Source organism: Giraffa tippelskirchi, chromosome 5, assembly GCF_054371585.1.
Source record: "Giraffa tippelskirchi isolate mGirTip1 chromosome 5, T2T-mGirTip1v1.2.pri, whole genome shotgun sequence".
Taxonomy (NCBI): domain Eukaryota; kingdom Metazoa; phylum Chordata; class Mammalia; order Artiodactyla; family Giraffidae; genus Giraffa; species Giraffa tippelskirchi.
Genome location: NC_137279.1, coordinates 14,506,657 through 14,533,112, shown reverse-complemented (window position 1 = coordinate 14,533,112; position 26,456 = coordinate 14,506,657). Strand labels below are relative to the sequence as shown.

At 40.8% G+C, this 26,456-nt stretch overlaps 1 protein-coding gene across 1 annotated transcript in view; it reads right to left on the bottom strand.

The window, feature by feature from the left end:
• The window catches only part of NIBAN1 (niban apoptosis regulator 1), a 174,272-nt gene that overhangs the window by 69,176 nt on the left and 78,640 nt on the right, over positions 1 to 26,456 (bottom strand). Inside the window, exons 3-5 of the mRNA XM_081492192.1 lie at positions 26,095 to 26,226; positions 18,742 to 18,856; positions 14,247 to 14,414 (exon numbers count right to left, since the gene is read on the bottom strand). Coding sequence (XP_081348318.1) covers positions 14,247 to 14,414; positions 18,742 to 18,856; positions 26,095 to 26,226 — 415 coding nt within the window. The remainder of the gene's footprint in view (positions 1 to 14,246; positions 14,415 to 18,741; positions 18,857 to 26,094; positions 26,227 to 26,456) is intronic.

Below are 26,456 nucleotides of genomic sequence, written 5' to 3'. Positions count from 1 at the left end.
GCCACTTTCTATTTGTGAGAAGTGAGTCATTAAGTCTGGCTCACAAGAGAAGGAGAATTTGGTTCCCCCCCCCTTTCTTTTTTTAAAGGAAAGAGTCTCAAAGCATTTTTAAACAATCACAATGAACTGAGCATCTACTCATTGTAGAGGTGAGGAAAACACTCCAGCAAAATAAATCCCAAGGAAACAGAAGAAACGCAATTTTAAATGATAACATCAGAGATTAAAAAAACAGCAAACAGATACACAATAATCTGCAAAGTCCAAATTTGGTTTTTTGAAAAAGCTGACAAAATTGACAACCTTCTAGTAAGACTGGACAAGAAAAAAAGAGAGGAGCTATAAATAAGCAATATGAGAAATAAGGAGGGAACAAGTACAGACGGTACAGAGAATAAAGGAGGCATTGTGAGTGCATTCTTTCAAAATATGATGATACTATACACAACTATATGCCCTAGTTTTTTAAAATCATAAACAAAATGGAGATATTTCTAGGAAACTGTAATCTACTAAAACTGACTTAACAAATAGAAAAACTGAATAATCCTACAACAATTAAAAAAGCTAAGTCAGTAGTTTAAAACCCTCTCTCAAAAGAACACTAAATTTAAAAAGTTTTACAGGCAAGCTTTACCAAGTAGAAAAATACACTAGTAATTCCAGTCTTAAACTATTCCAGAATATAGAAAAGGAAAAAAGAAGAGATAGGAACAGTCTCTAACTCCTTTTCTGAAGCAAGAATAACCTTGATAGCAAAATCTAAAACTGTCATTGCAATATAGTAAGATTACAGGTCAAATATAACTAACACAGACGTGAACATTCCTTAAGACATTAGTAAATCAAATCAAAAGTAAATTTCTACAAATGAGCAGCAGAGAGTGTTCACAGTATCACTGTTAATAATAAATAATGGGAGCAACCCAAATGCCTATCAATAGTAAAATGGATACTAGAAATAATGGCATAGTAATATAATGGAATGTATTCAGCAATGAAAATGAAATATAGCTACAAGCAATAACATGGGTGAATCATTGGAGTATAATATTGGAAAAAGAAGCCATGAAAGAAGATGTCACAAAATTTCATGAGATTAAGTCTAAAAACATTCAAAATGATTAAACATACGTGATAAAACTACAAAATCCAGGGTGGTACTTTCTCAAAGGGAAAAGAAGGTAATAGGATCAGAGAGAGGCACCTAAGAAATAAGAGGTAAATGTATGTTCTTTATATTTTCTGCAAGCTTCATAAGCATTCTTTTATAGCTACACAATGTTTAATTAAAAAATTCGAGACAACTAATAGAATGGACAATAGCTCCTAGTATGATTCTCTTCCATTCCATATGCTCTAAGTTTGCTTACAGGGCGGGAAGGACAACTGCAGCTCACTACTCCAAAACAATAGGTGAGGATTTTCTCCAAGCTCTCATGAATGTTGATTTTTCAAAGCTACCTGGGGACTTCCCTGGAGGTCCAGTGGTTAAGAATCTGCCAGCCAATGCATGGGACCAGTTTGATCCCTGGTCCAGGAAGATTCTATGGGGCCTAACTGCCCTGCACCACAAGTACTGAGCCCAGGCTCACAAATGGCAATGAGAGAAACCACCACAATGAGAAGCCCATGCACCACAACTAGAGAACAGTCCTCACTCGCTGCAACTAGAGAATAGTCCCCACTCGCTGCAACTAGAGATGCCGAGCACAGCAACGAAGAGCCTGTGAAGCCAGAAATAAATCATTAAAGAAAACTGGAATATATGCCAGATAGAGTTCTTTGGTAACGTTGATTATCTATTGAAAGTGAAAGTCGCTCTGTTGTGTCCGACTCTTTGCGACCCCATGGACTGCATAGTCCATGGAATTCTCCAGGCCAGAATACTGGAGTGGGTAGCCCCTTCCCTTCTCCACGGGATCTTCCCAACCCAGGGATCAAACCCAGGTCTCCCAACACTGCAGGCTGCTTCGTTACCAGCTGAGCCACCAGGGAAGCCCTAGCCACGTATTAAAACAACCATACCATTTGCTCTGCCATTTTAAGAAGTCTGTTTCAATCTTAACTACATTCCATCTACAAGTTAAAAAACTAGAAGGCTATTTAAGCTTTCAGTCATAATAACATCAAAAACTATCCTGTGATTTTGGAATTTATCCAATCCAAATAGCACAGACAAAAAATTTTTGCTTGAATTCACTTTACTTCTCTGATTGCTTAATCTTTTTGATTATTGCTCTAACTTGTCACCTTTAACTATCATAATAACACAATTTTTAGACTTTCATACCAAAATAACCACTTGGTTCATTGGAAGTGGAGGGGGAAGGTAGGCAAGAATCTGTGGTTTCACTGAAACTATAGTGTGTGTTTGACAGGACAAAAAAAATATTCAATAGTAGTTCAATGGTAACATAGCTTTAGACAGCCAGTGAACCAAAGACTATATATATATATATTGGTGGTGATAAATGCTCAGTAGCTGAGAGCAGCAGTTCTGTTTATTCTGGTCTCTGATGGAGACCTGTTTTTTCAGGTCCAACTGTTACATCTGGACTAATTCCAAGCAGCTCAGATGGTAAAGAATCTGCCTGCAATGCAGGAGATCTGGGTTCAATTCCTAGGTTAGGAAGATCCCCTGGAGAAGGAAATGGTTACTCACTCTAGTATTACTGCCTGGAGAATTCTGCTGACAGAGGAGCCTGGCAGGCTACAGTCCATGGGGTCGTAAAGAGTTGAACACTACTGAGTGACTAACACAAGTTAGTTGGCTCCAACTCTTTGAGAGGGTCAAGTAATTTAACTAAATCTTTAAGCATATATAATAAGAATAAAACATGTTGAGACCTAGTATTTCAGATTTATTGAGATACAGTTGACATAAAATTATGAGATATTTAAAACGTACATCATGGTGACTTAATGTACATAGACATTGTGAAAGGGTTACACCCATCTTGTTAATTAACACATTCATCACCTCATGTATTCATCCTTGGGGGGGGCAGTGAGAACATTTAAGTTTTACTCTTTTAGCAAATTTCGTTACAGGGCAGTGCTATCACTCCAGTCACCATGTTCTCATTAGATCCTCAGACTCTTTTTATCTTATAACCGAAACTTTGTACCCTATTACCAACATCTCCTTATTTCCCGTACCCCCTTAATGCTGGCAACCACTTTTCTCCTCTGTTTCTATCCTTTGGCTTTTTTTAGATTTCACATATAAGTGATACTATGCAGCATGTATCTTTCTCTGTCTGGCTTATTTTAGATTTATTACATTTAAAGTATTCTAACCTATGTCCTTACAGGCCTTTACAAATCAGAATTTTTATTTAAACTGTATAAAACCATATATGGTTTGTATTTTATACTATACAAAATTTAACCAGTAAACAGCTACATTGACAAGTATTTTATTTCACAAGCAAAATTAAACTAAAAAATATAGTCATGTTTAGCTGGTGGACAAAATACCAAGGTATCAGATAGTGCTACTTATCAAGAAACCCGACATATCCCGGTCTCAGATGACCTCTGGTGAATGGCTACAGGTTTGCTTCACTTTGGTCCAGGCAAACGTATCGCAAGAGTAACTTGATTTCATAGTAATGTGCTTTAAATGACGGAAAGACGAAAATTCTTTTAAAAAGTAATGTTGAAGGGACTTCCCTGGTGGTCCAGTGGTGAAGATTCTGCCTGCCAATGCAGGAGACACTTGTTCAACTCCTGGTCTGGTCTGGGAAGATTACAAACGCCGCAGAGCGACTAAGCCCGCAAGCTGCAACTGCGGAGCCTGAGTGTTGCAACTGCTGAAGCCTTGCGCCTTGAGCCTTTGCTCTGCAAGAAGAGAAGCCGCTGCAGTGAGAAGCCTGTGCACCACAAAGAGTAATCCGTTCTTGCCACAACCAGAGAAAGCCCGCATGCAGCAATGAAGACCCAGAGCAGCCATAAATAAATAAACAACTTTTTTTTTAAGTAATTTTGAAAAGGCAATGTGGTATGTTTAACTGAGATGTCAAAGACCAGGTGTCAGGACAACTGCTCTTCTACCACTCACTAGCTGTGACCTTGGACAAGTAAGTTACTCTTTGATCCTTATCATAGACTCTGAAGGGATGCAACAACGGGTGATCACTAAGATCCTTTCCGAATTTAGAGTTCTTTGAACAGTAAACAAGGGTCAGAGAGGGGAAAATGATAACTTCTTAAGAAAAAATGACATTCACATATGAATGTCACATATTTAGAATATGTTGAGTATTACCTGTGTGAGGCAAAGAGCACACACTAACTCAAGGAGAGACTAAACTAACTCAAGGAGAGACCAGCCTCCAAGCAGAGAGAATCCTTTAAAAATTTTTGTTGGGGACAGTCTATGAAAACTGGACATTGATGTCTACAGTAATTAGCAAACATTTTTGCTTACAACACAGAGGTTTTAATGCATTGAAACAAATGTGGACAATGAAATTCTTTTTATAAGTAAAAACATTCAAAGAGATGTTTATAAAAAATGTACTTTTATTTATGTCCAGTCAAACATCATTCATTTGTAGTAAAGTGTCCAAAAGAGTCCAAGCACTGTTGCATGTAAGTGTACTCAGTCACTCAGTCGTGCCCAACTCTTTGTGACCCTATGGACTATAGCCCTCCAGGCTCCTCTGTCTGTGGGATTTCCCAGACAAGAATACTAGAGTGGGTTGCCATTTCCTTCTCTAGGAGATCTTTCTGACCCAGGGATGGAACCCTCGTCTCCAGCATCTCTTGCAATGGCAGGCAGATTCTTTACCACTGAGCCATCTAGGATCCCCAAGCAGTTAGAATTCTCTAATTCATAGATATGTGTGTATATAAATATAAGCATGTGCCATAAATCCAGAAATATATTTTCAAATATTAAAAAGAAAATTCACTGTATATTTTTAGTTAAAATTGACTGATGCCCATATCAGACACTTAGTCCCTCAAGTAATAAACTTGTTTCATAAGTGGTGATGGGTGTTCAAATAAGCATACCGAAAAGGATTTTCTCCAGCTAATTTGAATTATATGACTCTTTTCTGTTTTAAAATTCAATTTAATTCAGCAGCATTAATTGAACACTTAAAACATGCAAGTGTCAAAATCCAATCTAACAGAGGCATTTGATTTGACATGGGATTTCTGGGATAAGAGCTCAAGGCATACAACCCTGACAGCAACTGATTCCAAAGTTTAATCACTATTACAGTTCCACATTCAGCCTAAGTCACTTCATCACACACACCCTTGGATGACATAAATGTAATGGGTGATTGAGCTAGTCCAAGTTAAAGCAGAAGTTTGAAAAGTGTCTTTACATAATTGTGTTCTCTTCATCAAGAAACATGCACCTTTTTATATATTAATACTATCTTTTCCAATGCAGGGGCCCTTAAGCTTCCCGGATATTCTACTGTGCCCTCTTTATGATGACAGCAACTGGTGTTTGTTTAGTGGCAGTCCTGGCTGTCCTTCAAGCTAGAAGAGTACTGTTGAACAAAACTTTGCCAGCATTCCACCCTGGTTCCAGAATCACCTTCTTCCGGTGATGATGCCCTAATGTGTGACTCCTTTATTACTCAAATCTGTTATGCTTTATACTGGCAATTCTTTCACTTACTCATGCCAGTGTATTCATGAATTATGCCAAACCACATTTATAACTGTCATCTCTAACATCACACAAATTCTAAAATCAGCTTTACTTGCGTTATTAATTCATTAGTGTCTTTGAACCATTTTAAGAAACACAAAATATTTACCTGAGCACTGCAGGACACAAGCGCTTCCCAGGTTGAGCTAGTGGTAAGGAATCCACCTACTAATGCAGGAGACGTAAGAGACGCAGGTTTGATCCCTGGGTCAGGAAGATCCCCTGGAGAAGGGCATGGCAACCCACTCCAGTATTCTTGCTTGCAGAATCCCATGGACAGAGGAGCCTGGTGGGCTACAGTCCATAGGGTCGCACAGAGTCAGACACAACTGAAGCAACTTAGCATGCATGCACACAGAGGGACATAGGATGATACAAGATTTACCTTTAGGAATTTACAATAGGGTTAGAGAACTAGGACACCCAGACATGAAAATGAACGCAGTAAGCATCCAATCACTGGAACAGATAATAGGCACAAGTGAAGTTATTCTTGGGGCCTTCATGGCAGGGGTCAATCTGAAGCTTGTTCTTAGAGGAGCAAGAGAGAATGTGAAGAGGTGAGGAGTGAATGTTTCAGGTGTATGAGAAGGTCCAAAATGTCTAGGTAAAGCTTCCATTAAAAGCAGGTGGGTGGGGTAGGACAGCAAGGTTGGGGGAGAGGAAGCTTGTACGTGAGGAGGAAATCAGGCACACACAACCAGTCTCTTTGGAATGAAGTGTTTTATTTTTTCAAAAATGGCAGTGCCGCTGAAGGCTTTTAATAAAAACAATTGTGTTTAAATATGATTTAGCTGACCATTACACAAGAAAGGAGATGGAGGTAATTGGGAAGAGTAAAATCAACTGAAAGCTTCTTAGAATGTTTTTTATGAGTCCAAAGCAGGTTGGTAGCAGTGAACTTGAAATAAACTACAGAAAATACATTGGCAATTGAGTAGGTGAGTCAGAGAGCCTAAATGAGTTACTGAATTTCACATGGACTTGGTATACCTAATGAACACGTTGCTTAAATGCCCAAAAGTAAAATCACAGATCCATGTAGTGAGTGAAGTTAGTATTTAACACAAGATCACCCACCTATTTTGCATTAATGTTTACAGATTTGGGGTGCAAACATCTGTAGGCTACCTCAACACACTCCCCATACTTTGCCCCCCATGGGCATATTTGCAACTATACCTGAAGATGGAGAGTAGATATATTTGCAGAGCCTGTACCACGTGCCAGGCCTTCAGCCAATGGCTTCTCCTCTGTCTTTGAGGGGCTTGAAAGTTCTATCCTCTCTCCAAGGTTAGTCACGGCTTCGATGACCACATGCAGGCTGCTGACGTCCCACCTGTGTCTGCACTCAGGACTGTGCTCCTGCTCTCCAGCCTTGTCTGGGCATCCATTTACAAGACTCTCTCACCTGGATGTCCCTAGACTTCCCCAGCTCAATAACTGCAACACTGAACACAAACTTTTCCTGGAGACTGCTCCTCTTTTTTTTTTTTTAAATTAATTAATTAATTTGGCTGTGCCATGTCTTAGTTGCAGCACATAGGATCTTCAATCTTAGTTGCAAGATTTGGGATCTTTCAGTTGGGGCATGCGGGATCTAACTGCATAACCAGGGGTTGAACCCAGGCCCCCTGCACTGGGAGCGTGGAGTCTTAGCCACTGGCTGACCAGGGAAGTCACTGAAGGCTACTCTTCTTTCACACAAGCTGCCCATCTCAGAGAAAGGCAGAAACCCGTAGCTCTTCCTTGGGTTCTCCCACCGCTTCACCCTGCATGTGATCTATCCTTAAGTTCTGTTGATTCTACTTCTGGATATCTCTCTTATTCAGCCACCTCTTGCCACCTTCACTGTCACCTCGTTGGTGCAAGCTTCCACTATCTGTTGCCTGCCAGAGCTGCCTAAGTGGCCTCCTGGCATCCCAGTGGCTACCCTCCATCCACTGCCCACACAGCAGCCAGTGTGTGTGACCTTTCTAGCATGAAAATATGACTAAGTTGTTTCTGTGCTTGGAACCCTTCAATGGTTTCCAATTGGTGCTTGAATAAAGTGCAAATCCCCCAATATGCTTCACACAGCCCTTTATAGTCTGACTCCATCTCTCCATCCTCACTTGGCATCTCTCTCCTCTCTGAGCACCAGCCACATGAAATTCTTTTAGTTCCTTTAATAGTCTATGCTTTGACTCTCTTCCAGCTCCAACAAATCCTATTCCTCCTGTCAGGAACACTTTTCCCCCTTCCTGAAAATTCTTATGCCAAGAAATGATTTTCCTGAGCTGGAAGGACAGACTCACATTGATAATGATCATTATTCCACATTGCATGTGTACAGCCCTTTCTACATGCTAATAGTTTTAACTACATCTCTGTAACTACAAGGACCACATTTTGCAATGGTGCTGGAGAAGACTCTTGAGAGTCCCTTGGACAGCAAGGAGATCAAACCAGTCAATCCTAAAGGAAATCAACCCTGAATATTCATTGGAAGGACTGATGCTGAAGCTAAAGCTCCAATACTTTGGCTACTTGATGCGAAGAGCCAGCTTACTGGAAAAGACCCTGATGGTGAGAAACAGAGAAGGCAGAAGGATTACGTAGTGGCATGCCAAATTGTGCCACTCTAGTGTGAGGATTATTTTGAGCTGAAAACAATCAAAGCCCCAAAAGACTCAGGAAGAGCCTCTTAACTTCTCCTTTACTGACTAAAGGAATTAAGGTAGGAGGACTGTCCTAGAAAGAAGATATCACCATAGATAAGTAAAGTATTAGGTGTGCTAGACAGAGAGGAACCTAGCAAAGCCTTTTGATCAAAGTCTTCTGTGTCCCATGGTCGTTTTTAACTTTTTATTTTGTATTGGAGTATAGCTGATTAACACAGTTGTGATAGTTTTAGGTGGACAGCAAAAAGACTCAGCCATACATATACATGTATCCATTCTCCCCCAAACTCCTCTCCCATCCAGGCTGCCACATAACACTGAGAAATTCCTTGTGCTATACAATAGGTCCTTATGGCCATCCATTTTGAATATAGCAGTGTGTGTACATGTCCATCTCAAACTCTCTAACTATCCCTTCTCCCCTTCCTTGCCCCTGGCAACCATAAATTCATTCTCTGTGAGTCTGTTTGTTTCTGTTTTGTAAATAAGTTCATCTGTTCATGTCCTTTTAGATTCTGCATATAAGGGATGTCACACCATGTTTCTGCTTCTCTGACCTACTCAGTAGGACAATCTCTAGGCCCATCCATGTTGCTACAAATGGTATTATTTCATTCTTTTTGATGACTGCGTGATATTCTATTGTATATACGTACCACATCCTCTTTATCCATTCCTCTGTTGATGGATGTGCCTCACTGTCTTTGGATGGCCCAGAAAACATTTGTTCACAAAACATTAACTGCTCTATCTTCCTATGAATTTAGAACCCTGAACTACCTTACTTCCCTTTGAAGCCTCAGACCCCAACTTCCTTCTCCATAGTCCAGAATATATATAAATCTCACCATATCTTACTGTTTTTGAAATTGTTCATACTTAAGTGAATTCCTCATCCACAGGTTATAAATTTGGTTTTCTACTGTTAATCTATCTTGTGTTATTTTAACTGCCAGCCAAAAGAACTACAGGGGAAATTTCTCCTCCCCTTCCCCCCTTCCACAATGGGCCTCATATTTAGTCTAGTGTGTTGGAGGGGGATGGTAAAAATTACTCTTGTGGAATTTTCTTATGCCTGCTCAATGAAAGAGTGTCCAAAATAAAAAAAACAAGGCTTCCCTGGTGATCCAGATGTTAAGAAACTGCTTTTCAATGCAGAGGATGCGGGTTTAATTCCTGGACTGAGAACTAATATCCCACGTGCTGTGGGACAACTAAGCCTGCACTCTAAAACTGACATGATGCAGCCCAAAATAAATAAATAAATAAATATTTAAATAAATAAAATAAAAAATAAAAATTTTAAAAAATAACAACAACCACACACACATAAGATATGCAGATGACACCACCCTTATGGCAGAAAGTGAAGAAGAAATAAAGAGCCTCTTGATGAAAGTGAAAGAGGAGAGTGAAAAAGTTGGCTTAAAGCTCAACGTTCAGAAAACTAAGATCATGGCATCTGGTCCCATCACTTCATGGGAAATAGATGGGGAAACAGTGCAAACAGTGTCAGACTTTATTTTTGGGGGCTCCAAAATCACTGCTGATGGTGATTGCAGCCATGAAATTAAAAGACGCTTACTCCTTGGAAGGAAAGTTATGACCAACCTAGACAACATATTAAAAAACAGAGACATTACTTTGCCAACAAAGGTCCTTCTATTCAGAGCTATGGTTTTTCCAGTGGTCATGTATGGATGTGAGAGTTGGATGGTGAAGAAAGCTGAGCGCTGCAGAATTGATGCTTTTGAACTGTGGTGTTGGAGAAGACTCTTGAGAGTGCCTTGGACTGCGAGGAGATCCAACCAGTCCATCCTAAAGGAGATCAGTCCTGGATGTTCATTGGAAGGACTGATGTTGAAGCTGAAACTCTAATACTTTGGCCACCTCATGCGAAGAGTTGACTCATTGGAAAAGACCCTAATGCTGGGAAGGATTGGGGGCAGGAGGAGAAGGGGACGACAGAGGATGAGATGGCTGGATGGCATCACCGACTCGATGGACATGGGTTTGGGTAAACTCCAGGAGTTGGTGATGGACAGGGAGGCCTGGCGTGCTGCGATTCATGGGGTCGCAAAGAGTCGGACACGACTGAGCGACTGAACTGAACTGAACTGAACACACACATACACACACATCTCTGTGCTCCTTAGGAGTGTAAATAATCTTTGAGGCACGCAAAGGAAGTGCTGCCTCTTGAAGGAAAGAGGAGCAGAGAGCTCTCTACTTGTCCTTATCTATCTTGGAATACAGCCTTATTGGCCAAGAACAGGGTGTAATCAGGCCCTCTGTCAGGGTTAAATAGGGACAAATCCCCTCCATAAGGAGGAACAGAAGAAGTGGTTCCAGATTCAGAATGAATGGACATGGGTACCTAGATCACTTTGAACCCAGAACTCCCAGGGTAAGTGGCCTGGGCTGTGTGGTGGAATTTGAGCACAGCGGGAGGTATCCTGGGACACCTCCCCCTCCTCCCCTCCGCCAAGTGACAGAAATCCTGGGTGGAACTTACCACCAAGGTAACGAGATGATCTTCCCTGAAAGATTTCTTGAGGGCAGTATGCTAAGTGAAATAAGTCAGACAGAGAGAAACAAATACTGTACGATCTCACTTACACGTGGAATTGTAAAAAAACAAACTGAACTCATAGAAACAGGGAACAAACTGGTTGTTGCCAGAGGAGATGGGGGTAGGATGAATGAAGGGGGTCAAATGTACAAACTTCCAGCTATAAAATAAAATCAGGGGGTGTACTGTACAACATGGTAGCTATTGTTAACAATACTGTATTGTATATTACAAAGTTGCTAAGAGAAGAGATCTTAAAAGATCTCATAAAAAATTTCTGTTAACTTCTTGAGGTGACAGGTGTTAACTAAACTTGTGCTGATCATTTTACAATGATCATATATTAAAACATTACATTGTACACCTGAAACTAATAACAATGCTATATGTTGGTTATACCTCAACAAAACTAGGGAACAAAGATCCCTCAGGACCTGTGAATGGATGGATCAACAGCAGCTCAACATCAGCTGCTAGGATATCTCAGAGCTAATTCTCAGCAGCGGCATGTGCTGGCCTGAGAGCCCATGACAATAATACAAGCATACAGGTCAAACTCCGGTTGCCTGGGGACGGAGCTCAGCAGGCTCTCCGCAGCCCCCTCAGATTTTCTGGTCCTATCACAGCATTCATTTGACACCTATTTCTAAACTCTCCTGGTAATTATGGAAAAAAAATAATGGTTAACTGGCAGTTTGTGAAATCTCTTAATGGTTTACTCAAGATCCTACAATGAATAACAGGTAGAGATTGAAACCCCAAAAGAGTGACTCAGTAAAGATGGGTGGTACATTGTGTGGTTAAAAACAAAGGAACAGAGGCAGGAGAGGAGAGATCCATGGGCTCATTGGCCCAGGGCCATCAAGAACAGTTCTCTACAATGTTCTGATGGTCTTTGGTTCTGACGGGAGCCACGGGAAGGTCTGCCAAGTCACACTAAGTCTGCAGAAAACCTCAGTGAGTTTTCTGGACAGAGGAATGTGACACAGAAAAACTAGGGCCACGTGACTAGACCTCATTATCTCAGTGCCTTTGATAACATACTGGAGAGCAGAGTGGGGTTTTGAATCGACTGATATCTTCCATAAATGGACAGTAAATGCAGGCTTACAATGCTTCCAAAAACTCCCCAGAGAAATTCCTATTATGTACATGAAGGGAAAATGAAGCCAGCCCCATCTGGCAGGGTAAAGAACATTCTCTGCTGAGTGAAACTTCATGGCTCTTGTGTTCAGTGCCAATGGCATGTTCATACTAGACCATGGCTCTGCACACAGAGGGGCAAGTGAATTGAAAAAATGAGTAACATGGTGCAGGCAGTGCTGGGCAATTCTTTGCTCTCTAAAACATCAAAACCACAAGGCAAGATATCAATAAGGGTAACATTTCTATAAAGTCCCTAATGAGTTATGAGCCAGTATTATGAGGAATGTTACTCAGAGTTGCTAGAGCAAAATAGAGTGACATTATCTTTTTCCATTAGCCTCCTATCACTACACCAGTTAAAATCAAGAGCAGGTTGAGAAGCATCATTAGCGACTTTTGCTCTGCGTAACTGAAACTCTCAGGAAAACCTCAGAACTTTAAAGTAAGTGTACAATACGTGTGTGTTCAATTATTCAGTCATGTCTGACTCTGCGATCCCACAGACTGTTGCCCACCAGGCTCCTCGGTCCATGGGACTCTCCAGGCAAGAATATTGGAGTGGGTAGCCATTTCCTTCTCCAAAGTGTACAATGCAATTAGCTGTATTAGGAAATAAAGGCACAGAAGAATGAGGTGACTCAACTCAAATGTCACCTCCCCAGAGGGGCCTCCTCTGACCAGCCTTCTCCATTCTTCCCTGTGCAACGACTTCTAGTTACTCTGTAACATGTATCTTTGACAACCATCAGGTTGTCTTCTGAATCAGTGCATGTGTTTGTCCCTCCTTCCTGTGTGAATGTAGACCCCAGAGAGAGGGAATTTGCATAGTTCATTACTCTGTTCCTAATACCTTTAGAGAGGTTGGAACAGAGTAAAGCTCTCAATAACATTTGACTGGTTACCTTTCCAACTGCCAAATGACAAAGAGCTCAATTATCTGTAACAGAAGGCTTCGTGGAATCCAGAAAAACCAGTATTTATATCGACTTTCCAAAAATGTCACATACCAGAACGAGAAGTCTTTTTTATTATAGACATAACAATTAAATCAGTATATAGAGGCAACATGGTCTGAAGCAATGCCATACCAAGTGTGGTCTGTGGACCAACAGCATCAGCATCCCTTGGCAGTTTGTTAGAAAAGCAAAATCAGGGCCCCATCACAGACCCTGTGAATATTTGTAGGTGGAGCCAAAAAAATTCTGTTCAGCAAGTTTTCCAGGTGATTCTTATGTACCCTAAAGTTTTGAGTAACTAATTCGGAAATAAAAGTGAGAAAAATGAAATGTCATAAGGACTAGGATTTCCTTAGGGACAACTGGTTCATTCTTGATGTCACTGAGATTTTTTGAAAGTCAGGACACGGGCCTCCCTGGTCGTCCAGTAGTTAAGAATCCACCTGGCAATTCAGGGGACACCGGTTAAATCCGTGGTCTGGGAAGACACCACATGCCACGGGGCATCTAAGTCCAAGCACTGAAACTACTGAAGTCCACATGCCTAGAGTCTGTGCTCTGCATCAAGAGAAGCCACCCAGTGAGAAGCCTGCTCACCGCAGCTAGAGAAAGCCCATGTGCAGTAATGAAGATACAGCCAAAAGTAAATAACATTAAAATAAATATTAAAAAAAAAATCAGGACAGAAGAGGAGGAAGAGGCATTATACTCAAAATTGTATACATGAATATGGTGCTCTGCCTACATGGGCCCTCAGATACCTACTCCACGTCCTGCTTCACTGAGGCTCCACTACCCTGGGCTTCCCAGATGGTGCAGGTGGTAAAGAACCTGCCTGCCAATGCAGAAGACATAAGAGACGAGGGTTCGATTCCTGGGTCAGGAAGATCCCCTAGAGGAGGAAATGGCAACCCACTGCAGTATTCTTGCAGAATCTCATGGACAGAGGAGCCTGGTGGGCTACAGTCCATGATGTTGCACAGAATTGGACACGACTGAGCAACTTGGCACGCAAACACACACACATAGCACACCCTGCCCAGGCTAAGCAGATAGCAAATTGACTGCGCTCTTTGTGTACAAAACTCACACTTTGCTCAGCTTCCCTCTCCTTCCCCAAGGCAACACCATCTGTGGCTCTTTCAAGAAATCATTCTACAGCTGACTGACCAGGCCAATCGAGAAAAGGCAGCCCAGCTGGGGACCAGCGGGCAGCCATGCCATACCATGATTTAGATGTCTGATGCAGTCACTCAGGAGAGCACTGAACTTCTTCTGGTCAGCGGCATCCTGGAAGCAGAAGTAGCCGTGTCTGAGGAAGGGCTGCCACAGGTACACCGGGAATTCCTTGGGCAGGACCACAAAGGGCTGCGTGTTCTCCTTCTCACTGGACGCTGAAGAAACATGGAAAACACCAAGACATCTTAAAATGTGTATCTCTTATTTAAAATTCCTATTTCAGGCTGTGAGAGTTTACTTCAGGCTGCGGGGCAACCAATGGGCTGAAAAGGGGGTATGAAATGTCTTCACAGGGTCGGGGAAAAGGAGAGCTCAGGCTCCCCTCGCATCCCGCCAGCAGCTTCACCCGCCTCACTGGAGCAGGAGGCCTCACCTCCAATCCACAGGGACGGCCGAGGCCATCAGACACAATCGAGCTCAGCTTCCTCACCTGGAACGAGCCACAGTCAGAGCTGGTTCTTTCCTCGGCTGCCACTGTGTCCACCTGCTGGACACTCACCCTACCAGCTCCCGATTCAACAGGTCTGCTCTCTGCTCTCCACTCTCTTCCCGCCCCCCTGTCACTGCCAAACCAGCATTTGCAGCTTTGATACCATCAACCCCTATTCTCACCCTAGACTTGTTCCTTCTTCACCAGTCCCCAAACCAAACTGCCTAGGTCATTAATGTCATCCTGACTGCCAGCTTGTGGCTTCTTCTTTATTACCCACCCTTTCAACCTGATTGGGAATTATCTGTTGCAGCCAGTTACCCCTTCCTTTGAAAACATTCTCTTCCCTTGACTTCCAGGAGCGTGACCTTCTCCGTGCTTTTTAAACATTGCTGCCCCTTTTCACTTTTATTGGTTCCTCTGCCCCTTCTCTCCATCTCTCTCTTTAAGTGTTGGTGTTTGCCCTGTTCTGTGCTGGTTTCTGCCCCACTCTCTTCTCTACTCTCCCAAGGGAAGTATTGCCATTTTTCCTATGACTTTGCATATTGCTTCTGCAGTTCCTGCTTCCTTTTTCTCCTTTCCTTCCATCATACTTTTGCATAGAAAACTCTCATTCACCCTTTGAAACTCAGTTCAAAAGCCACCTCCTCTGGGATGCCTTTGTTGGTACCACCCTCTGCCACCAGAGACAGAGTAGGGTGCTCCCTACCTTGTTGTCCCCAAATATTGTAATGATCTGTGTTTGTGTCTGGTTCCCACACTCAGAGTGAGGGACATAAAGTGAGATAAGCGTCCCCCATTTCCAATTAGGGCTTCCCTGGTGGCTCAGAGGTAAAGAATCTACCTGCCAATGAAGGAGATGCAGGTTTGATCCCTGGGTTGGGAAGATCCCCAGGAGAAGGAAATGGCAATCCACTCCAGTATTCTTGCCTGGAGAATCCCATGGACAGAGGAACCTGGCAGGCTAGAGTTGGACACGACTAAGCGACTAAACAACAACCACCTCCAATTAATTCTCCCAGAAGCAGAACCACTACCCTAGAGCTCCTTGAGGATGGAGGCTCCATCATACATATCTCTGCATGTTCAACTCATAGCATACAAACCTAGTAGATGTTGTGCTGCTGCTGCTGCTGCTAAGTCGCGTCAGTCGTGTCCGACTCTGTGTGACCCCATAGACAGCAGCCCACCAGGCTCCCCCATCCCTGGGATTCTCCAGGCAAGAACACTGGAGTGGGTTGCCATTTCCTTCTCCAATGCATGAAAGTGAAAAGTGAAAAGTGAAAGTGAAGTCTCTCAGTCGTGTCCGACTCTTCGCGACCCCATGGACTGTAGCCTACCAGGCTCCTCCATCCATGGGATTTTCCAGGCAAGAGTACTGGAGTGGGGTGCCATTGCCTTCTCCGAGATGTTGTACTACAGTTTGTTAAATGAATAAATATGCTATGTGGTCCTGGGAAAATTTTAAAGCCTTTAACAATAGAACTTTCAGCCCTTTCTTCAAAATCAATTCAAAGAAATTCAAGTTGAGCCATACAGTTACTCAGATCTCCTGTCTAAGCTTTATTCCTCTCCACGCATTCCATTTCCATGATATTGCATTCATTTAAATGAGCCCCAGCTTGTTTCTAGAGTTGTGGAAAACAAGCAGAAGGAAAAATGAATTCTGGGCTCCCTGCCTACGTAATGGGCACTATCTCAAGGGAAGCAAGGGGAGAGGGACCTACTAAGAGGCAACTGAAAGCACTGGGCATACCAAGAAACTGATCATAACCATGACGAAAGCTGCAGAGCAGAGTCTTGCTACCGGCAAGCTGAGATTGGTTTAGATACAGAATAGATTTCCTGGGACATACATGGGCGTTCCATTTTTGAACTTGACAAAGTTGAACATGTTGGGAGCACAATCTTGAGCTCACCAGTCCCGAGCAAAATACCAAGGAATGAATCAACATGTGAATGCCAACAAAAGAATAAATGATTGAATACTGTAGCAGAGACCTCTAGGTATAACACATTTCTGTCCTCTCCTCTTTCTCAGTAAAAAAAAATCCCTGATTTTTAGTTTAGCAAGTGCCTGAATAGACTGAAGACTACATTTCCAGCCTCCATTACAGTTTGGTTTGCCAACACCACCAAGTTTTGGCCAACTCTGTGTAAAGAAGACCTATATTGATAAACCCTTTAGTGCTTTTTCTCAAGTGAAGTTAATTTCTCCAATCTTTATGGTGCCTTTATTCTTCTAATAAAATTAGAATCACACAGCAATCACAGTTTGTGAAATAACTCTCCTTGCCCTTTCCAAGATGTCACAATATTGTATAAACAATTGAAAGCAACACTCACCCTTTACATTTCAAAGCTTTAGCAAGGCTGATAAAATTCATTTCTATTTTCCTCTAGTTATAACTCACTTAACCTCTTACAATAATTTTCCAGATGCCATTTTTTCCAGTCTGCATTTTTTCTGAGTTACAAGGATATCACAAATGATCTCCTATAGACTATTCTATTTTTAAAACTGAGAAGGCCACAACATACAATTTAAAAAGTCACTGAAATACCCGTCTGAAGTTCTGGGTCAAGTGGCAGTAGTCACCAAGGCCTTGTGTTTTTTATTCTTTTTCATTCCTTCTGATTTTATCTCATCAATAAATCCATAAACGTATTATCTGTTCTGACTGATTTCATTGGAAAGTTCTTTGAAGTGGTTCTAAAGAGTCTACATGTTGGTATCCCCATTTCTAGGGGCAGCTCCAGAGCCAAGATAACATGTAAGTAGACATTAAAAGAAAATATAATAATACATATAGTACACATAAAGTGTTGTTTTAGCTTGAATTACTTAGTAGGAGTTTGTTAATCTAGGTTTATGGTTCATGTACTAATCCTATAATAGTGTTATTAAAAATACTACACTAAGCATTCTGCACTGAAATAATAATTGATAAAATTATTTTACATTTTCCCCATAAATTCCAGTGAAATGATTATACCTATTAATAAGAACCAGGACTCTCTTCAAGAAACTAAGTAATTATTGTGTGCTTTGATTTACACAAAGCCAGATGGAGTTATTACATTATCCACAGTTCATGAATCTCTATGAAATGCTCTATTTGGTCTGTATATTATCCCTTACACTCTCGGCATGGAAAAAGTGAAATGAATGAGAATGAAAGTATGTTAGAGTTGGTAATAACCTTCTAGATTTTCAATTTCAAGTCCCTAGAGTTGGAAGAAACAGAATTCAGAGAGGTTCAGCAATGGCTAAGGAATATGCTTGATAAGCATCACAGAACAGATGAAAATTCAGTCTTCAAATTCTCAGTTCAATGCTCTTTCTATAGCAGTATTCAGCTATTATTTATAGATATGCTAATTAATGCAATGCTTTTTTACACAGTACCTAAGAGTTACTCTAATGCCTAATGCCTACTAAAAGTATTTTGTTGACTTAGGATATTTTACTGCAAATCATCCTAAAATTAGAAAAATAACATTCTCTGACAGGTTTTACTGAAAGATGGGATTGTACATTTCACAAACTGGGCCTGACATATTTATTTTTGCTGTCCTGTGTAAAGCTTGCAGTATGTTCCAAAGCCTCAAGATATCTGACCAACGGTACATTTTCTATATGCTAGAAACACAGTGACTGACTTGTGTATTACCAAATATGATTTAAAGTAATAGAAGTGGTACAAGGTTTACCTGAATTAGAGAAATTATATCTTCCATTTGCCTATGGAGAATGTGTGTCTAGCCCAGGGTTCCTCAACCTTGGCCTATTGATATATAATGCCAGATAATTCTTCACTGTCAAAGACAGTTCAGTGCATTGTAGGATATTTAGCAAGAATTATGGGCCTCTATTCATTAAATGTCTATGGCACCATCCTCCCAAGTTGTGATGACCGATAATATCTCCAGATACAGCCAAATGTCGCTGGAAAGTGAAATCCCCCACCCCCACCCTTGAGAAGCACTGGTCTAACTAAACAGAACATGTTTAGGAATTTTGTCTTGGGAAGGAATGCTCAGTAACTCACCAATAGGGTCTGGGAAATGCCGATCAGATAATAAATTGTATTCATCTTCTGAGGTTAGCACCTTGCCACCAGCTGGAAGAATTCGGCTTTTAGGGGGAGCTCCTTTCTGATAGGCCTAAGAAAGGAAAGGCAAAAATGAGTGGACTTTTTCCTCATTGGATTTTTGGGAAATATCAGGAATATTAGAAATAGACAAACCCAGACACCATATACTCAGAGATAGAAATTCCCATACTATACCACTGAGTAAGAGCCATTTATACAAAAAATATATTTTGCACAACAAGCCTCTGTCATAATAAATATCAGGACTTGTTCTAGGACCAAAAAAGAAAGAAAGGCTCTTACACTTTTCACTGGCTATATTCTGGCTGTAGTGACTGGGACAGGAAAGGTCACATGACCTCAGCATGTCCAATCAGATTGAGTGTTAGGGTCAGCAAGAAAGGTTCTTACAGTTTCCACTGGTTATATCCTGGATGCAGCGATTGGGTCAGGAATGATCACATTACCTGATTCAATCCAATCACAGTGAGCTTCAGGACTTGCAAGCGAGGCTGACAGAAAGCCTCAGCTCTGAGAGGAGGTGAGGACAGGACACTGGGCTGCCATCTTGTTACTGTGGAGAAGTCTGAAGGTTTCTGATCATGGAGATTTGGGTCTGGTTAGGAAGCTAGGCTGAATGAAGGCAAAGATTTCAGATGGAAACAAGAACAAACTGGGTTCTGATATCACTGGAGCCATGAATCCAACCACACCTGAAGCTAGACCTGTGCCCTGGGGATTTTAGGTCAGGAGTCAACCAATCCCAGCCCTTTTTTCCCTTTTTTTTTAATCTTAAAATTTTTTTCTCTTTTTTTTAAACTGAAGTAGAGTTGATTTCAAGGATCATAGCCTTGTCATGGCAAAGAGGCTTGCATAACTCAATAAAGCTAAGAGCCATGCCATGCAAGGCCACCCAAGATGGACAGGTCATAGTGGAGAGCTCTAACAAGATATGGTTCACTGGATAAGGGAATGGCAAACCATTCCAGTATTCTTGCCATGAGAACCCCATGAACAGTATGAAAAGGCAAAAAACCATGACACCAGAAGATGAAGCCTCAGGTTGGAAGGTGTCCAATATGCTACTGGAGAAGAGTGGAGAAATAACTCCAGAAAGAATGAAGTGGCTGGGCCAAAGCAGAAAGGTCACTCAGTGTTGGATGCATCTGATAGTGAAAGTAAAATCCAACACTGTAAAGAACAATATTGCATACCAACCTGGAATGTTAGGTCCATGAATCAAGGTAAATTGGACATGGTCAAGCAGGAGACAGCAAAAGTGAACACTGATAAATTAGGAATCAGTGAACTAAAACGGATTGGAATGGGTGAATTTAACTCAGATGACCATTATATCTACTACTGTGGGCAAGAATCCCTTAGAAAAAATGGAGTAGCCATCATAGTCAACAAGAGTCCAAAATGCAGTACTTCAGTGCAATCTCAAAAATGACAGAATGATCTCAGTTCGTTTCCAAGGCAAACCATTCAACATCACAGTAATCCAAGTCTATGCCCCAACCACTAATGCTGGAGAAGATAAATGGTTCTATGAAGATCTACAAACCTTGTAAATAACAAAAAAGATTTCCTTTTCATCATAGGGGATTGGGATGCAAAAAGGGAAGTCAAGAGATACCTGGAGTAACAGGCAAGTGTTGCCTTGGAGTACAAAATGAAGCAGGGCAAAGGCTAACAGTTTTGTCGAGAGAACACACTGGTCACAGCAAACACCCTCTTCCAACCACAAAAGAGACAACTCTACACATGGACATCACCAGATGGTCAATACCGAAATCAGACTGATTATATTCTTTGCAGCTGGAGATGGAGAAGTTCTATACAGTCAGCAAAAACAAGACGTGGAGCTGACTGTGGCTCAGGTCATAAACTCCTTATAGCAAAATTCAGGGTTAAATTGAAGAAACTAGGGAAAACCACTAGACCACTCAGGTATGACATAAATCAAACCCTTTATGATCATACAGTGGAGGTGACAGATTCAAGGGATTAAATCTGGCAGACAGAGTGCCTGAAGAACTATAGAGAGAGGTTCATAACATTGTACAGGAGGCAGTGACTAAAGCCATTACAAAGAAAGAGAAACATCAGAAGACAAAGTGGTTATCTGAGGAGGCCTTACAAATAGCTGAGAAAAGAAGAGAAGTGAAAGGCAAGGGAAAAAGGGAAAAACATACCCAACTGAATGCAGAGTTCCAGAGAATAACAAGGATAGAAAAGAAGGCCTTCTTTGAACAATGCAAAGAAATAGATGAAAACAATAGAATGGGAAAGACTCGAGATCTTGTCAAGAAAACCAGAGATATCAAGGGAGCATTTCAAGCAAGGATGGACACGATAAAGGACAGGAATGGCATGGACCTAACAGAAGCAGAAGATATTAAGAAGCAGTAGCAGGAATACACAGAAGAACTACACAATAACAGTCTTAATGACCTGGATAAGCATGACGGTGGGGTCACTCACCTAGAGCCAGACATCCTGGAGTGTGAATAACAAAGCTAGTGAGGTGATGGAATTCCAGCTGAACTATTTCAAATCCTAAAAGATGATACTGTTAAAATGCTGCACTCAGCAAATATGGAAAACTCAGCAGTGGCCACAGGACTGGCAAAGGACAGATTTCATTCCAATCCCAAAGAAAGGCAATGCCAAAGAATGTTCAAACTACCGCACAATTGTGTTCATTTCACAAGCTAGTAAGGTTATGCTCAAAATCCTTCAAGTTAGGCTTCAGCAGTACATGAACTGAGAACTTCCAGATTTACAAGGTGGGTTTAAAAAGGCAGAGGAACCAGAGATCAAATTGCTAACATTCATTGGATAGTAGTAAAAGCAAAGAAATTCCAGAAAAATATCTACTTCTGCTTCATTGACTGTGCTAAAGCCTTTGGTTGTGTGGGTCACAACAAACTGCAGAAAATTCTTAAAGAGATGGGAATACATACCACCTTACCTGCTTCCTGAGAAATCTGTATGCAGGTCAAGAAGCAACACTTAGAACCAGACACAGAACAATGGACTGGTTCCAAATTGGGAAAGGAGCACCAGAAGGTTGTATATTGTCACCCTGCTTATTTACCTTATATGCAGAGTACATCCTGCAAAATGCTGGGCTGGATGAAGCACAAGCTGGAATCAAGATTGCTGGGAGAAATATCAGTAACCTCAGATATGCAGATGATACCACTCTATGGCAGAAAGTGAAGAGGAACTAAAGAGCCTTTTAATGAAGGTGAAAGAAAAGAATGAAAAACCAAGTTTGAAACTCAACATTCAAAAAACTAAGATCATGGTATCTTGTCTCATCACTTCATGGCAAATATTAATAAAGGCGGGGGGGAGTGGAAGCAGTAACTGATTTTATTTTCTTGGGCTCCAAAATCACTGCAGACTGTTACTGCAACCATGAAATTCAAAGACACTTGCTCCTTGGAAGGAAAGTCATGACAAACCTAGACAGCATATTAAAAAGCAGAGATATCACTTTGCCGACAAAGGTCTGCATAGTCAAAGTTATGGTTTTTCCAGTAGTCATGCACAGATGTGAGAGTTGGATCATAAAGAAGGCTGAACACTGAAGAATTCATGCTTTCAAATTATGGTGCTGGAGAAGACTCTTGAGAGTTCCTTGAGCTGCAAGCAGATCAAACCAGTCAATCCTAAAGGAAATTAACACTGAATATTCATTGGAAGGACTGATACTGAAGCTGAAGCTCCAATATCTTGGCTCTCTGATACTAAGAGTCAACTCATTGGAAAAGACCTTGACACTGGGAAAGATTGAGGCAAAATGAGAAGGGGGCGGCAGAGGATGAGATGGTTAGATAGCGTCACCGACTCAGTGGACATGAATTTGAGACAACTCTGGGAAATAGTAGAGAACAGAGGAGCCTGGTGTGCTACAGTCCATGGGGTCACAAAGAATTGAAGACACCGTCTTTTCTCCACTGTATATTCTTCCCTCCTTTGTTGAAGATTAATTGATTGTAGTGTGTGGGTTTATTTCTGGGCTCTCTATTCCATTCCATTGACCCATATGTCTGTTTCTGTGCCAATAACATGCTGTTTTGATTAATGTAGCTTTTTTTCTTTTTTTTTGCAAGATCATATGACCAGCTCTAGACTAGAGCAATTGCTTCAGTCAGGGTCGAGCTTTAATTGACCTGACATGGGTCACGGTGCCTCCTGGAGCTAAGGTGAAAAAAATGTTTATGTACTTGCTACTCGTGGGTACTTCAGTACTTTTGTGTAATGGTCACAAGATGATAAATCAGAGTCTCTAATCTTGGGGAGATTCACTGTAGATATGTCTCTCAAAGGAGAGAAATACAATCTCAGTAACTTCTAGAAATTCCACACTACACTTATCATTTCAGATGCTAGCACCTGAATCATTCTAATAACCACAAGGATGATGACGCATACAGATATTTACAGTGCAAAATACTTGGAGACTGATGACTAATGAGACTGTGGGACATGCAAGTGCAATTATGGTTGCTAAGGACTTTTACCAAAAGCATAAAAATGTAACAATGATAAAATATGCCACCACTTGCCCTCATACATGAGGCTGTTTTGCAGTAAAATGGTCTAGGATGGAATTATATCATGACATTTGAACAATTCTGGTCAGCAGACAAAATGCTCTGCTGTTTGGGAAACATAACAGGATTGCAGAGTATCATGAAAGCAGTGAAGCAGCTGGTTAAACAGATATACCCACGTGGATATACAGATAAGATAAAATGTAAGTATGTGCTCTGATGGGAGGACATAAGTCAAGGGAAAATTGTGAGACTAACAAGCTACAAGCAAGTTGAGAACTGAAACCACAAAACTGTGGGACCTAAAGTCTGGCATGGTGGTTCTCTTGGGAATACCTAAAATAATGTTGATAGGGCCACAAAATCAGAGTAACAATAACATATTCTGCATCAATAAGATAGTGACTGAAGAAACCCAAACAAAACAAACTCCTGTATGTCTAAGAAGGCTGTTTTCATTCTTGTAAGAACCACTAATCAACTGCTCACAGATATCAGGACCCACAGCAAAAGAGAGAAGATTTGAAAACGGTGTGATCTTGAGAAAGTTTAGGAACAGTTTGATTCAGATTGGCCTCAAATCTGAATTGTGTTATCTAATCTAGGTTTTTAAAAACATTATATATTCTATTATTTAATCCTCAAAACAGCATTGTGAATTAGACATTATCTCCATTTTATCAATGAGAAAAGTGAAACTCAAAGAGTTAAATAACTTGTCAATGACCCAGTGGTGAGAAGGTGACGAATCCAGCCCCAGGAAGCAGGAATTGAGAATGAAAATAAGAATGCTCATTTTTTTTCCTGCTCAGTTACCATCCAAAACTGGTTTCTTAATAAAAGAATTGGCAGTTTATAGATATTTAATTTATAACTTTCAGGTGTAAGGGCTTTTATTGTTTTTTTTTTTGTTTTTGGCTGTACTGTGTGACATATAGGATCTAAGTTCCCTGAACAGGGATTGAACCTGTGGCCCCCACAGTTCTATGGTGGAAGCCTGGGGTCCTAACCACTGGACCGCTCAGGAATTCCATCTTAGGTGTAATTAAAAAAAAAACAAAAAAATCCTTTTGTAATTAATAAACAGGATATCATTAAAACTTTGAGGAACTATGGCACACTGCATGGGCATTTTTTTCCAAGTTAAAAAATATTGGTTATTACCATCTCAGTGACCATATCTTAGCAGCCAGAACAAATTCACTTGAAAATGATGAGCAAAGCAAAGAAAGCAATATAGTTCATAAATTGTAAGTTAAGGGAGCAAGTTTAACCTTAAAATGAAGGGGAAAAAAACACCAAAATTTGATTCAAAATGAAACTTCAGTTAGTGCCAAATGTGATGAAAACCTTAATAAATACAAGAGTGAGTTCATGAGTGTTTCCTCCACATCAGTTAGTTGTCATACCAACAACTGCTCTATAATAACTTATGCAAGGACACATATATCTAGAAACTGATAAAGGTGTGGTTCAAAGTGCAAAATATTAACCATTACGCTACACTGCCTCTTCTTAAGCTTCCCTGAGAGGATGATTTGGTGGGACACAAGAAATATAAAGTGATTTGTTGTAATTATCATTATTATTTGTACTATGTTAATCATTTGCTTCAAAGAGCAAATCAACTGTTGAATAAAATCCTTAAATAGACAAACCAGAGAAGCTATTAGCTTAATGAAGGTTATAAAGAATAAGATTACCCAAGAAAGCAGTATAAGTATACCTGGGAAGCGGTATAATAAGTTTGCATTCTATGTTATTTCTGTTTTCCATCAGAAATGGGAAGGAAAGATATTGTCAGCCTGAAGCCTCTTCCTAATGGTTTAGCATCAGAGGTGATTACTCATAGTATCTGTAGAGGATGTCTTGACTAGTTTTGAACTTAAGAGTCAAGAGAGTAGAGTTTTAAATTGGTTACTACCTTTAATCCATAAATAGTCACTATTCATTTCAAAGGGAACTTGAGAATCTATTGACTGAATATGTGTGCCGTATGAGATCTAGAAGGAATCAGTGGGATCATTCAGCTTCACACTCTAGTTTAATGGAGGCCAGAGCTCAATTTTCCAAATTCTCTCCCCAATGATCTTTCATTTATACCACATTACACCCTTGATGGGGAAAGACATGAGAGCCAATGAAATCTGAGGTCCTCTCAGGTGCTAGGCACTTTACATATGTTACCTCGCTTTCTCCACATTTTACAAACAAGGAAAAGAATGAGATAAGCAGGAAAAAGCTAATGAAAAAAATCCATAAGTATAAATGGAATAAAGTGTGTGAAATGTTCTGAATTTTTAGGGACCCATGCAAGTCCGAACACAATCTTAATAAATAATTCTTCAGCAACACAGGAGGCTTAAGACTGGGATGACGCAGAGACACAGAGCAGAGAGGGAGAGCTGTCAGAGGTGACTGGACAGACCTCGAAGCCCAGTGATTACAGGGAAAGGTTCCTGCACTGGTCACTCAGTAGAACCTTCCATGTTCACACTCACTTGTAATTACTTGTTCAAAGTCTATCTCGCCCACCAGCCTGCAAGCATCTGTGTGATCTACAGCTATATGCCTAGAACCTACTATAACCCATAGTAAGTATCTGTTGACGGAAATGAATACCTGAATCCGTTAGTGCTCATTGAATCAGTCGGTCTCAAAGAACAGGGCATGCCAATCAACCCAGACAACATTTAAGAATACTGCAAGAACCAGAAGTAACAAGGAAATGTCTTACCTCTTTGTTCTCATAGCTTTCCACAGCAAAGTCATTTTTAACCACAACATATCTCTCTTTCCATTTCTTTATGTCCTCAGCAAACTGTGACAATTCTGCTTCATACAAAACAGTTCCAGGTTCCAGTGGTGGCTTAAAGAAGATGAATACAATTAACCATGACAACAGAAGATGGCATATCATGCTATCACTGTCCAGTCACAGTATTTCAAGGAATATTTTCAGAAACTATCTTGTGCTGAGATCCTTGGGAAATTGTTGTTTCCCCCACTTCCCTCCACATTTCCCATTCCTACTTCTCCTGACCAAATACAACTATTTGTCTTATTGATAATTTTGTAATCTGCATTTCCTCCATTATC